General features: G+C 43.5%; 2 protein-coding genes across 3 annotated transcripts in view; one reads left to right on the forward strand and one right to left on the reverse strand.

Annotated features, from left to right (window-relative positions):
• Nucleotides 1–15,235, forward strand: part of ATRNL1 (attractin like 1) — a 695,100-nt gene that overhangs the window by 293,628 nt on the left and 386,237 nt on the right. The window lies entirely within an intron of this gene.
• Nucleotides 4,182–8,680, reverse strand: LOC144587916 (uncharacterized). The gene is made up of 2 exons (XM_078389600.1): nt 4,491–8,680; nt 4,182–4,308 (listed from the first exon to the last, which is right to left on the reverse strand). Exons 1-2 carry the CDS (start codon nt 8,329–8,331, stop codon nt 4,301–4,303), a joined length of 3,849 nt encoding a protein of 1,282 aa, XP_078245726.1. The 5' UTR covers nt 8,332–8,680; the 3' UTR covers nt 4,182–4,300.

The raw sequence follows: 15,235 nt of genomic DNA on the forward strand, positions 1-15,235 counted from the left end.
AGGTTTCTCAGGTCCTTGCCTTACCTCAATTTCTCTGTGCACACTCTGCAACATTTATCAGGTGATATTAGATACAAATGCTTTATGGTGTGTAAAAGGATAGTTCATCATCATGAACTAATGCATGAACATGGCAAGCAAACACTTTCAATGGATTCAGGGACTTGGAATTTCCCACTAAATCATTCTAGAAATCTTGTATTCTTTATATTCTTATACTTTTATATCTCATATATACTTTATTTCTTTGTCATAGCTAAGTTCAGTATATGTGTGATAAGATGCTACATTTAGCATAGGCTTGATAAGATGCTACAGCTTGGCCTCACTCAAACAGTAACATTTAGAAGAGCCTCGCGGTGCAGTGGTTAAACTACTGTACTGCAGACAAATTTACTGTATTTTTCCATTTATAACACGCCCCCAAGATGCTCCCCCCCAATTTTCTAACCCCCAAATTAAGAAAACTTATCTTTGAGGATTCAGCATCTGAGCTCAGAATGTTGGACATTTTGTCTCTGTTGAATCTTGAGCCTACAAGCTCCACCTCCAAGGAGATGTGTTCCATTTGGTTTGTTTGGGATCAGCTGACGTTGGTTCCATAGGTCTCGTGATTGGAGGAAGCTAAGTCTCCTGACTGTAGGAAGCTAAGCCTCATGGCTGAAGGAAGCCTGTTTACAGAGGCCATTTTCTTCTCTCCTCAACTATCTCAGCTTACTTCCGTGTAAAAGATACTCCTGAATTTTCAGGGTAATGATTTTAGGAGAAAGTAGCATCTTCTAGATGGAAAAATACAGTATGCTCACTACCCAGAGTTCAATCCCAGGTAGCCGGCTCAAGATTCAGCCAGCTTTCCATCCTTCCCAGGTTGGAAAAATGAGTACCAACCTCAGTGGGGTGGTGGGCCAATGTGCAACCTGCATAATTAACTTGTAAACTGCCCAGAGAGTGCTTTAAGCATTATGGTGTGGAATAAAAACAGTACACTTTTCTTTTCTTTTTTAGATGGTATATTTCAGTATTAGGTGCTGACATCCTTTATCAATACCCTATGAACCTCATTACTCCAGAGGCCAAGGTCTATATAAATGCCTCCCAGCCCCATTTAGGCAGTGTATTTGTACTAATAATTGGTGTGAGGCTAGGACACAGCAGGATTTGCCAGTCACACTCACTAAAATAGAGATGTTATAACATAATGGTGAGTAATCATAGCTTTCCAAGTGTTTTTTACTCTAGCCATTATAACTAAGGGGAAGGGAATATGAGAGATATAATACAAGGATACCAGAAGAGCTAAAGTTGCTTACTCTGTTATGAAGAATCTGTGTCCAGGTTTTTGGGTCAGAGATTTTCCCAAGAAGCTGGGCCTTGTCTCTGGTGGCCACCTCTTTATAGAATGCTCTACCTGTGGAGATGCACCAGGCCTCTTCCCTCCTAACGTTCACCAAGTTTAAAAAAAACTGCTTTTTAGGGAGGCATTTCAGGATATCCTCCTTTCATAATTGTTAGTCACTTAGTCTTATTTTGACCATTATATTCTGTAGTTGGTATCTTATCAATTTCTGCCATCTTTTATTTTTAGGTATGTTGCCATTTTATACTATATTTCTTTATTTTATTTTATTGGATTGTGTGGGAGTTGGCTGTTTGCTTTATGTTTATTTTATCCAAATCAAGCTGAGGAAAATTTAATCATCAATAACTCTCTCAGGGACCAGCGTGTTTGCAGGTATATATCACGAAGAGAGGTATTCATATGGAATAGTTCCATGGGACTACAGATGAAAATCATGGATTATGGTACAGTCTTCCTCAGAATTTCAAAGTACTTTTTAAAAGATTTGAAAAGTATAAATGCATTTTGTACTGTATCTCATATGAGTGATAACTGTTGTCAGGCATGAAGGCGCAATTACAGGAACTGATTGGAGGGCTCTTCCCATATTCCCTCTGTGTTCTTTTCAAGTTTCAGTTCTCTCTCCAAAAACTCAACATTCTATCACAACTTTATCTTAAATTGCTTTTTTTAAATTTTTATTTTTTAAAATCACCAAAACAAATACAAGAATACAAAACACTTACTAATACAATCTAAAACACAGTGCACCCTCATACCCACTGGACCCTTTCAAGCAATACTTTTATTACAAACCTCCTTTCCAAAATTGTATTGATTGTTGCTTAGAGGCTTTCCCCTTTCCTTTCACTAATACAAATTCAATAGATTAGATTAGGCATCCTTCAGTCTCGAGAGACTATGGTAATATGCTCTGAATGGAGGCCTTGGAACAGTGTCTAGTGTGGTTGAGAAGGCGTTATGAAAAAAGACTTAAAGAACTGGGCATGTTTTGAGAAAAGTAGATTGAGAGGAGATAGGATAGCACTCTTCAAATACTTGAATGATTGTGATACAGAGAGATGTAGGATCTGTTCTCAATCATCCTGGAATACAGGATATCTAATAATGGGCAAGATTTAGGTTGAATATCAAGAAAACGTTCCTACCTGAGTAGGACTGCAATGGACCAATTACTTCTGGAGGAAGTGAGCTCTCCAATGCTGGAGTGCATTCAAATTAGACAACCATCAGATATAGTTTGATTTGGATTCCTGCATAGCACAGGGGTTGGACTTGGTGGTCTTATATGCCCCTTCCAACTCCATCATTCTATGATTCTTTGCCATATGTCAACACAATCTTGATTACTCATGAGCAGATTAATGGACTAGTGACATAGTGACACGTAGAAAGCCCATATTAGAAACATTAAAATCCATGGGCTAAATCACATAAATTACGATAAATTGAATATGTAACTACTGTATTAAGTTTGAATGTGGAAATACACATCACACATTCTTCATGTTCCTGATATAAGTATGCTGAGAACAGAAACAACCTGACAGATGAGGATGGGAATTGATTATATACATATTCCACAGACCCATAGTCTCAGTGATATGATATCTGGTTTGGTACCATGGTTTCCCTTTCAGTGTTCATACGCCCCTTGCAATATGAAGATTCTTCATCATACCTTGAGCAAATGCACAGACTATGAGTAGTTCAAGCACTAGTAACTTCAGCAATTCAAAGGTCACATTGAACTATACTGTGTACTCTACAGTAACAAACTCATTAATGTTTATATATCACAGTAGAAAATGAATTATATTAAATTTGTTCTAAATTACAGTGTTTTATGTAAATTGGATTTGGTAACTGCCTGTGGTCAACTGGCAACTTATGCCATAATTTAAATGTGTTTTAGATATGGGAATCATACTTAAAATCATTCATTTGACAAATTCAATTTCCAGACTTGGAGAAAGGAAAAGGTGTTTATTAATGATGATCACACTTAAAACTGATTTGTCATTCCCCTCTCAATTATTAATAATTACTGTGACAAACCCAGACCTACTGGGATCTATCACACAGTTACTAAGCTGCCACCAACCATTCCCTATAATAAGTCACACAGACCAGGGATGGATTTTTAAACAACAAAAGAATAAGGTTTATTTTAAATACAAACAGGGTAAATAAAACAATCAGGTGAATAAAATAAAGTAACGTGGCTTATTCTCACACACACAAGCATACAGTTTGGTTCACCTAGAACCTTTAACTTAAAGCACAGACCCTGAACCCATCAGTTCTGGCTAACCCACAGACACCTGAACTTATCAGGTTGGTACTCTGACACACAGTAGTACCCTGTCAGACACCCAGACTCCCACAACAGCTTCTTCTTCCCCAGCTGCTGCTTCGTCCCAACCCAGTGTCTCACAGTCTGTCTCAGCATCTCCTAAACTCTCCACACAGGCATCACATATTTATACAGTACAGCCCCTCCTCCTGATGTCCCGCCTTCCACTCCCCATAGGATGGAACTTTCCCTCCAAACCCATGACAGACAGGTAACATCAGTGCTGTTATGTAACACCTCCCCTCTTTAAAAGTTGTTTTGTAGGGGGAAAGCTAAAAGTGCTTTTCACCAAAAAAACAACCTGCATAAAATACACAACAACATTTATACATACCATATAATACTTACATATACTTACACTCCAAGTTAACCATAGCAAATATGCATTTAAACATTTTACCATATACAGTACATCAATTTACCTTTATTAATACCAACCAAATTCAAAACCAGGTACATTTTAACTTTTTGTTTTCATTATATACATATAGTCCATGTTCTTTCGCCGTCTTCAGTCTTCAGGTCTTCTTGATAAGGCGTCAGCAACACAGTTCACTGACCCTCTGACCACCTTCACTTCAAAGTCATAGTCCTGTAAGTTCAAAGCCCACCTCATAAGTTTGCTATTGTGGGTTTTCATCGTCTTTAACCATTGCAATGGTGAATGGTCAGTACACAGAATAAAATGTCTTCCCCAGATGTAAGGCTTGGCCTTCTGGATCGCGTAGACTATGGCCAAACACTCCTTCTCCACGGTTGCCAAATGTCTCTCACCTTTTTGAAGTTTCCTACTCAGGTAGGACACTGGATGCTGGTCACCATTCTCATCCTCTTGGCACAGAACTGCTCCTACCCCGCTGTTAGACGCATCGGTGTAGATGATGAACTCCCGGTCGAAGTCTGGAGCACGCAGGACAGGATAGTTGATTAACGCCTCCTTCAACCTCTGGAACGCCGCCTCACAGTCGCTGGTCCACGGGATGCGGTCATCAGCCTTCTTCCTCGTCAGATCGGTCAGCGGAGCCGCAATCTCGCTAAACCTCGGGATGAACTTTCTGTAGTAGCCCACCAACCCAAGAAATGATTTGACTTTTTTCTTGGTGTTGGGTCTAGGCCAATCACGAACAGCTTCTATTTTGGCCTTCAGGGGTTTTATCATTCCTCCCCCTACCATGTGACCCAAGTATTTTATTTCTGGGCTACCCAGCTGACACTTGCTGGCCTTTACTGTTAGCCCTGCTGCACTTAACCTCTGCAGCACTAACTCCAGGTGTATCAGGTGATCTTCCCAGGTATTACTGAAGATCCCTATGTCGTCAATGTAGGCCACTGTAAAGTCATTGAGCCCTGCCAAGGTCTGGTCCATCAGCCTTTGGAATGTGGCTGGTGCATTCCTGAGACCAAAGCTCAGGACTCGAAACTCATAGAGACCAAAAGGGCTGCAAAAGGCAGTCTTTTCTTGATCCCTGGGATCAATTCTTAATTGCCAATATCCCTTTACCAGGTCCAATGATGAGATGAACCGACAACCCCCTATGGTTTCAATCAGGTTGTCTAGCCTGGGCATTGGGTAGGCATCAGGAGTGGTTACACGGTTTAACTTCCTGTAATCAACACAAAACCTAATGCTCCCATCAGGCTTGTCCACAAGGACTATTGGAGAGGACCAAGGACTAGAAGAGGGGACGATTATGTTCTCCCTCAGCATTTCGTCCAACTCCTTCCGCACCTTGTCCCTATAGGGTCCCGTTACTCGGTATGGGGATACTGCCTGCGGGGGTGCATCCCCTGTGTGGATCCGATGCATCACTCCCTTCACTATCCCCGGCTTGTTGGAAAACACCTGTTGATATTTACTAAGCAGCATTTTTAGTTCTTGCTGCTGGTCTTGGGTGAGTGCAGGACTGATCTTTACCTCCTCTGGGTTGTATTTTACTTCCCCTCTACCCTCCCAGAAGGGTAATTCCGCCTCCTCACTCTCAGCTGCTTTTATCGCAAATAAAACCCTCTGTTCCCCTCTGTAGTAGGGTTTTAGGGCATTCACATGAACCACCCTCCTTGCTTGGTTCTCCTCCTGCTCTATTAGGTAGTTCAGGTCTGACATCTTGGAAATGACCCTATATGGTCCTGCCCATTTGAGCTGCAGTTTATTCTCTCTGCAGGGCCTAAGCCAAAGCACTTCCTCCCCTGGGTCAAAGTGCCTCTCTCTAGCTTTGTGGTCATACCATGTTTTCTGTCTGACCTTCTGAGCTTGCAGGTTTTCTGCTGCCAGCTCTAGATTTCTCCTTAGGTCATTCATCAAGGTGTCTATGTAAGTCACAACGTCTTGTGGGTCATCCTGGGTGATCTGCTCCCAATTTTGTTTGATCAAATCAAGGGGCCCTTTCACCCGTCTCCCAAATAGAAGTTCAAATGGACTAAACCCGGTACTGGCTTGTGGCACTGATCGATAAGCAAACAAAAGGGGTTGCAGCTTCTGGTCCCAATTGTTTGGATTCTCTGCCAAGTAAGCCCTAATCATGCGCATTAGAGTCCCATTGAACTTCTCAGTTAACCCATTACTTTCAGGATGATAGGCAGTGGTTTCCTTGTGCTTAATTCCACAGATCTGCCATAAGCGTTTCATGAGCTTTGATGTGAACGATGCTCCCAAATCTGTGATTATCTCTGAGGCAAATCCCATCCTGGACATATACCCCACCAAAGCATCGGCCACTGTGTTAGTTTCAATGTTAGTCAGGGGTATGGCTTCAGGATACCTTGTGGCATGGTCCACAATTGTTAGGATGAACCTGTTCCCCCTCTTTGTGGCCTTGGGCAAAGGTCCCACTATATCCACCCCTATGCATTTGAACGGAGTGTCAATCACAGGCAAAGGGCACAACTTTGCTTTGGTCCTGTCGCGGTTATTCCCCTGCCTTTGACACACATCACATTGTTTACAGAACTCCCTGATCTGCTTCCCTATGTCAGGCCAGTAGAAATTCTGTGTTATTCTCTGCTGTGTTTTGTTCACTCCTAAGTGTGCAGCAAACATGTCAGAGTGCCCCCTTTGTAAGATCATGGGGCGATACTTTTCAGGTACCACCAGCTGACTTCTGATCCCATCTCCCCCTTTTGAGATATTCCTCAGGGTTTCTCTATATAAAATCCCCTTTTTCTCCAGAAATCTCACTGGGGTTTCAGGTGTCAGCTGGGCGTCAGTCACCTGTTCAAAACACTTTTGGAGAGTGGCGTCTGCCTTTTGCTCCTGTCCAAATCTGCTGTCTGTGGTTAAGGTTTCCACCACAGCTTCTGAACTCCCCCCACCTGCTTCCGTCTCTGGCTCATCATTACCCCCCTGAACTGTCCCCGTGGTGGCTTGTGAGCGTGTAATCACTAGCACCCTTTTCACATGTTCAGCCAGGTCATTTCCCACGAGCACGGCTGCTGGCAGAGTCGATGAAATCGCTATCCGCCAATCTCCCCTCCAGCCTTGAAAGTTGACAGGTACCTCTGCTACTGGCAGAGAGATTATCTGCCCCTCAATCCCTGCCACCTTCATGCTCTCATTTGGGATTATAAACTCCCTAGGAATAATATCTGGATGGCACAGGGTTACCTGGGAACAAGTGTCCCGCAGCCCCCTATACTGACGGTCAAGTATTCCTACGTCCACCCCGGCTGTCTCAAACAACTGAGAATCTGTTTTTACCAGCAAGCAGCGCTTTACCTCCCCAAGAGGACCATTTTCCTCAGCCTGATCAGCAGAGGTAGCTGTTCCAGACTGAGTAGTCATGGCAACAGGCTCCCTCTGTGACAATGAGCTTTGCTCTTTCTGGACACAGAACACAGCTTTTGGCTTGGTCCCACTAGAATTCTGAGGCACCATTCCTTTTAGCTGCTTTAATTTCTCACACTCTGAGATTAGATGACCCTTTCCCTGACAGAAATAGCATTTTCTGGTATATTTTGATTCTCTCTCATCTTGTTTTGGTTTTCCCTCCAAAATCTGAGGTCTTGGTTTCATATCTGAGGGCTTCCCTTCACCATGGGCCCCTCCCCCTTGCTGCAATTTCTTCCCTTTTATTCTCAAATCCAGCTCCTTTCGCTTAGCCTCAAACTCAGCCCTGATCTGTAAAATTTCTTCCTCAGCCCTAGCTTTTATCTCTTTTACTTTTTCTTCAGTCTCATCTCTGATTTCTTTTAATTTAATGTCTTTTTGCTGATTATATTTTTCAAGATCTTGCTCACTTTGTCTGACCTGAGCCTCATACTTTTCTCTTTCCGCAATTTCTTCAACTGATAAGTTGTTATTTTTCTTATTTAGGAATGTTAATTTTAATTGTGCCATTCTAACTCTGTGTTCCAGTTCCATCTCTTCTATCCTCATGGCCATTCCCCTTTTCTTGGCATCTGCCTCTGCCTGACTGATTTCAGCTCTTTCTCTGGCCTCCCTATCCAATTGTCTCATTCTAAATTCATGCTGTTGGGCTAGGAGCATTTTTCTGAGTTCTAAGGTCTGTTCTCCCGTGCTGTCACCCTGCACTGAGCCAAATTCATCCTCAGAGCCTTGGTCAATCTGGGGGTCTTTCACTTCACTCATGTCTGCTACTTGGCTTCGAGTCAAGGGCATAACCCCCCCCTCAGAACAGGCTGCTTTAAAAAGTCAAGCCTCAAAATAAAACGACCACTTTTTTCCTTTTTGCCTCAGAACCAGCTCTCCCCAGAGATTGCTGCTGTTCTTCAGCACTAAATTTGCAACAGTATCGAGTCAGAGCCTACCCCCCTCTGCTGGGCCTCTCAGCTGGCAAGCTAGCTCACTGTTGCTACGCAGTTTTGCCTCAGCGTTTTCCCGCCAAAATCAGGCTGCCTCAGAGCACCTTAATCTAAGTCTCCCCAGTTGGCACGTTCTTCTACTAGTGCACCTCCCCGTGAGGTACACCTAGAAGATTACCTACGCGCCTCAGACTGTCCCTGACTAGACCCCCCTTGCTCTGGGCACACTTGCCAAGGCTTTGCTGGACCGCTGGACAACTGGACCAGTCGTATCCCACCGCTGCCACCAATCAATGTGACAAACCCAGACCTACTGGGATCTATCACACAGTTACTAAGCTGCCACCAACCATTCCCTATAATAAGTCACACAGACCAGGGATGGATTTTTAAACAACAAAAGAATAAGGTTTATTTTAAATACAAACAGGGTAAATAAAACAATCAGGTGAATAAAATAAAGTAACGTGGCTTATTCTCACACACACAAGCATACAGTTTGGTTCACCTAGAACCTTTAACTTAAAGCACAGACCCTGAACCCATCAGTTCTGGCTAACCCACAGACACCTGAACTTATCAGGTTGGTACTCTGACACACAGTAGTACCCTGTCAGACACCCAGACTCCCACAACAGCTTCTTCTTCCCCAGCTGCTGCTTCGTCCCAACCCAGTGTCTCACAGTCTGTCTCAGCATCTCCTAAACTCTCCACACAGGCATCACATATTTATACAGTACAGCCCCTCCTCCTGATGTCCCGCCTTCCACTCCCCATAGGATGGAACTTTCCCTCCAAACCCATGACAGACAGGTAACATCAGTGCTGTTATGTAACAATTACATATATCCTAAGAGAGCCAGTGTGATGTACTGGATGGACTGGGACTCAGGAGACCTGGGTACAAATCATGTGCCCATGGAAACTTGGGGGGGGAGTTACTATTTAAACCATGAGTATCTCACATAATTGAAACTCTGTTATGACAACCATGTGTTGTCATGTTAATTCTGACTTATGGGAACCCTTTTCAGGGCTTTCCAGATGGAAAGTACTTAGAAGTGATTTACCATTCCCTTCTTCTGGGGGCATTCTGGGGCTGACTGTGCAGTTTGCTCAAGGCCACAGACACTGGTTCTGCCCACAGGAGGCAAATGGTCACTGTAATTCAAATGCCTTTGTCCACCCCATGTACATGAAATCACCTCACATTAATATTCCAGTAGCCCACCTGTGCTGCCCTCTCCCCTCCCTCTCCTTGTCTAGCCACTGTTTCTGTGGGCCTCACATCTCTGCCGAGCCCGCCCCACTACCTCCGTGTACCTCCTTACTTTGTCCAGCAGCCAAATGGCTCCTCCCCCTCCTTCCCACTGCTGTGCATGTCCTTTTGCCTGCCCAGTCCAGCCAGTCTTTCCTGCCCTTCTTGCTTGCCACCGTGCATGTCTGCAGGTGTGTCTTTGCCTAGCCAGCCCTGCTGAGTGGGGAAAACAAAGCCAAAATAATCCCAACAAGTCAGCCATTTTTGTAGCAAACAGAAAGTTTTCTCCACATAACAAAAAGCAGAAGAGACAAACCACCCCCACCCCCAAATCATGAACCAAAGAGAAAGGAAAGGAAAGGAAAGTTTCCACTGTGCACATTCATTTTCATTACAATCCAGTGAGAGGCCAGAAGCACACAGAAACTGACTTTCATGTATGCCTAACTGAGGAGAATTATATGTACTGCTAGGCTAACAATCTTGGTATATAAAATAAGAATTAAGTCCCTTCCTATTTAGGAAGGGGAGAGGGAAGATGAGTTTTCATTCTTTGTATTGCTTTTAGTACATGTCACATTTTGGAAAGGTAGTGTTATTCAATGCTAAGTTTACATTATAGAGTACTTTGCTGTATTATAAACCAGAAAAGCCACATATTCAGGTAGTTCTACTGATTGCATAAGTACATGTGTGACTAATAGTTTATCTGAATAAATATTTATTTATAAATAATAAATTAATAAATATTTATCTTAATAAATACATGTTTGGGAATTATTACCCTATTACTTTAGTAGCTATATTAAATATGATTCAAAAACATTGTGAGGTAAACTAAACCCATATGAGAAATGGCCATTAATGTTTGCAAAGTAAAAGTTGTCTCTGTGTGTAAGTGTATGTGTGTAGGGGTGGAAGTCCCTTTGGCTCTTTGTACCTGAAAAAGAAAAGATGTACCAGGTTTTTTTTAATTGCACATATGTATATGGCTTACAGCCAAAGTTCTGTTTTTCTCTCTCCCCCACATTTGTGTATATACAGTATGTTTTTCCCCAGGAAAACAAACATTTGAAAATAGGAAAAAAGTCAACAAAAATATCAGTAGAACGCGGGCCGATATAAAGCATATTGTTTTTATTTCATAAAGTCCATCCAGTGCATCAACAAAGAAGATGTACAGAAATAATCTATGTGTGGAATTGTATCCCTACAATTTGCAAATGATTTGGTTTCATTGGAATAGTTTCAGTTATTTATTTATTTATTTATTTATTTATTTATTTATTTATTTATTTATTTATTTATTTATTTATTTATTTATTTATTTATACATACCCCGCCTATCTGGTCAATTATGACCACTCTAGGCAGCTTACAACACACAAATTAAACAAGTATACAGTGGGGTCTCGACTTACGAGCGACCCGACTTGCGAACAATTCGAGTTACAAACCTGCCCTATAGGGAAAGTAAGGACTCGACATGCGAACTTCCCTCGAGTTACGAACAGGGGAAAAAGTCCCCCCTCCCTCCCCTTAGAGGCTTCTGGAGGGGGGAAAAGGGTCAGAAACTTAAAAATAAATACTGTACTGTTAAATAAAGTCACTTACCAGGCCTTGGTAGCCCCCAAACCACAGGAAAAAGAGCAGGAAAGAGCTAAAAGCCGACACCCAGAAAGAGCCTGGCAGCCATTTTGTGGTTTTCCCCGCTCCTCTCCCCGCCTAACAGCTGATCGGCTGGCTCTGAGCAGGCTTCCGGAGGCTTGCTCAGCACCTAAAAAGCCTGCCTGAGTGCCTTTGTGCTGAAAAAATCAGCACAACATGCTTTAAAACATTATTTAAAATTGGCTTCGTTTTTTAAAAAAAGAGTTCTAAAGTGCTGCCTTTAGTGTTCCCTGCCTTCCCTGAACCTAAGGGGAAAAAAGAAAGAAAATATCCCCCTCTAGTGGCAGAAGGCAGAATAGCAGCTTCCCATTAGTTTCTATGGACAGAAAAGAGCAGATACGGATTAAATGGTTTTCAATGCATTCCTATGGGAAATGCAGATTCGACTTAAGAACTTTTTGACTTGAGAACCACCTTCCAATACGGATTAAGTTCTTAAGTCGAGACCCCACTGTATGTATAACATAACATATAACATAATTTCATAAATTAGAAAAAAGAAAAGAAAGTTTTTTCTCCAAGATGGCAAGAAAACAGAGTATGTTATAAATGAGAGGAGGAAAGAAAAATTAGGAGTTAACTCAGGGGAGGGAAGGCCTGCATAAAATCCATGTTTTCAGTTGTTTCTTGAAAATACCCAGCGAGGGAGCTGCGCGAATCTCCGGAGGTAAGTTGTTCCAGAGGTGAGGAGCCACCGCCGAGAGGGCCCGGTTTCTTGTTTTTTTCCTTCCGGGCCTCTCTCGGCATCAGGCTCCTCAGCCTCACCTCCTGACTTGCAAGAGTGACACGGGTAGAACTGGGTGGGAGTAAGCGTTCCACCAAGTATCGAGGCCCTAAACCGTTTAGGGCTTTAAATGTGAGCATCAGGACTTTGAAGTCAGTGCATAACCGAATGGGCAGCAAATGCAACACGGCCAGAATAGGAGAAATATGACGGTATTTTCTCACTCCACTCAGGAGTCTGGCCGCTGCATTCTGCACCACTTGGAGTTTCTGCATCAGCCTCAAAGGCAGCCCCACGTAGAGTGCATTACAGTGGTCTGATCTCGAGATTACGAGCACATAGACCAAGGTGGTGAGCGCCCCCACATCTTGATAGGGTCGCAGCCGGGCTATCTGCCAAAGATGAAAAAAGGCAGTGCAGACCACCGACGCCACCTGAGTCTCCATGGTGAGCGTCGGGTCCAGATGGATCTCCAGACTGCGAACCCCACTCTTTGTGGCAAGGGTCACTCCCATCAAACAAGAGGGAGTCACCCAAGCCGCCAACAGTGGGGGCACCCACCCTTAGTACCTCCGTCTTGTCCTGGTTCAGCCTCAGCCCATTTTCCTGCATCCATTGCAGTACAGCCCCCAGGCAGCGCTGAAGGGACAGAACGGCATCACCTGCAGTAGGTGGAAAGGAGATGTAGAGCTGGGTGTCATCCGCATACTGATGACACGACGTTCCACACCCCCTGATGACCCCGCCCAGCAGCCTCATATAGCTATAAAACAGCATTGGGGAAATAATCAACCCCTGTGGAACCCCACAGTTGAGACTCCACGGGGCCGAGACACTCTTCCCAAGCTGAACTCTCTGGGATCGGTACCCCAAGAAGGAGCGGAGCCAGGCAAGCACCAGGCCACCGATTCCCAACTCGAAGAGCCCCCCCAGGAGGATACCGTGGTTGACGGTATCAAAGGCCACCGAGATGTCGAGGAGGACCAACAGAGATATTTTACCCCTGTCAGCCTCCCTCAACAGGTCATCATACAGGGCGACCAATGCCATTTCTGTACCGTGGCGCAGCCTGAAGCCTGACTGAAATGGATCTAGGGCATGATGCCTGATTAGACCTGAAACAGACATGTTTGGTCTGGGCCCTGTTTCCTATTCCCTGCAACCCATCAGCAACTGTAGCTAGACCAAAAATACACAAAAATTAACAACAAGAATGTTAATCTACATGTGACTGGAACTCTATTTCCAGTCCGGTACATTTTTTTTTTTTTACATTAGAAAAGTGCAGATTCATCCATCTGTACCTTTGATTAAAATAGTAAACTGCCCTTCTTGAAGGTTCTTAGTTTAAAAATATTGATGAGGTCAAGGGTTCTGAGATGGGTTCATGGGCTAGAATAATGGCCTGGGGAGGGCACGTGCTGTCCCTAGGCTGTGATTCGCATCCCCGTTATAGCTAGAATGATTTCTTTCCCCTTGAGAAGGTGGATGATATCCAAACAAGCATTTTGACATGCAAGCATTTAATAGCTAAATAATACATTCCATAATTTCTGGAAGACTGAGAGTGCATATATTTGTTTGGAAGAATGTTTGAAATAAAATAGGATCCCTGTATCCTTGGTGTCAATATCTGCAGTTTCAGGTATCCATAGTTTACCAGAGTCCTTCTCTCTCTCTCTCTCTCTCTCTCTCTCTCTCTCTCTCTCTCTCTCTCTCTCTGTGTGTGTGTGTGTGTGTGTGTGTGTGTCTTTAGTCATTTAATCATGTTCAACTCTTCGTGAGTTGGACCAGAGCATGCCAGGCCCTCCTGTCTTCCACTGCCTCCCGGAGTTGGGTCAAATTCATGTTGGTAGCTTCAATGACACGGTCCAACCATCTCATCCTCTGTCGTCCCCTTCTCCTCTTACCTTCACACTTTCCTAACATCAGGATCTTTTCCAGGGATTCTTCTCATGAGATGGCCAAAGTATTGGAGCCTCAGCTTCAGGATCTGTTTTTCCAGTGAGCACTCAGGGTTGATTTCATTCAAAATGGATAGGTTTGTTCTCCTTGCAGTCCAGGGGACACTCAAGAGTCTCCTCCAGCACCACAATTCAAAAGCATCAATTCTTCAGCAGTCAGCTTTCTTTATGGTCCAGCTCTCACTTCCATACATCACTATAGGAAAAACCATAGCTGTGACTATGGGTACCTTTGTTTGCAAGGTGATGTCTCTGCTTTTTAATGTGCTGTCGATGTTTGTCATTGCTTTCCTCCCAAGAAGCAGGCGCCTTTTAATTTCGGGGCTGCTGTCACAATCTGCAGTGATCATGGAGCCCAAGAAAGTAAAATCTGTCACTACCTACATATCTTCCCCTTCAGTTTGCCAGGAGGTGATGGGACCAGTGGCCATAATCTTAGTTTTTTTGATGTTGAGCTGCAGACCGTTTTTTGCACTCTCCTCTTTCACCCTCATTACAAGGTTCCCTAATTCCTCCTGACTTTCTGCCATCAGAGTGGTATCATCTGCATATCTAAGATTGTTGATATTTTTTTCCGGCAATCTTGATTCCGGCTTGGGATTCCTCCAGTCCAGCCTTTCACATGATGTATTCTGCATATAAGTTAAATAAGCTGGGGAACAATATACAGCCTTGTCATACTCCTTTCCCAATTTTGAACTAATCACTGTTTCCATATCCAGTTCTAACTGTTGCTTCCTGTCCCATGTATAAGTTTCTCAGGAGAGCCCAGTCCTATATGCAACCTAAAAGGATGTGGGCCTTGTTCCATTGGCCCCTTGCCCCTTGTGGCTGTTGGCCTGCTGTGTATGTAGGGTTTGCTCCTATCTGCAGCTTAGGCATTTGCAGTAGGTCTTGGAACAGATCTTCCATAGATATAGGGATCCTGCTTTAAAGTCAAATGTTATGGCAAAACAAAAATGTTTATCCAGAGGTGCAAAAAGTAACAAGTACAGGGTGATTTGTGCAAACAGTTTTAAGTAGGCTCTGCAGCCAGAAGATAATGAATTTAAAATGCTTATTATAGTGGGGGGATTACACCATGCATAATCCCTACTGTTTAATACCTGGATACTCCAATGGCCTTTCTCCATCCCGAAGTATCTTT

Source organism: Pogona vitticeps, chromosome 3 (assembly GCF_051106095.1).
Source record: "Pogona vitticeps strain Pit_001003342236 chromosome 3, PviZW2.1, whole genome shotgun sequence".
In the NCBI taxonomy this organism is placed as follows: Eukaryota; Metazoa; Chordata; class Lepidosauria; order Squamata; family Agamidae; genus Pogona; species Pogona vitticeps.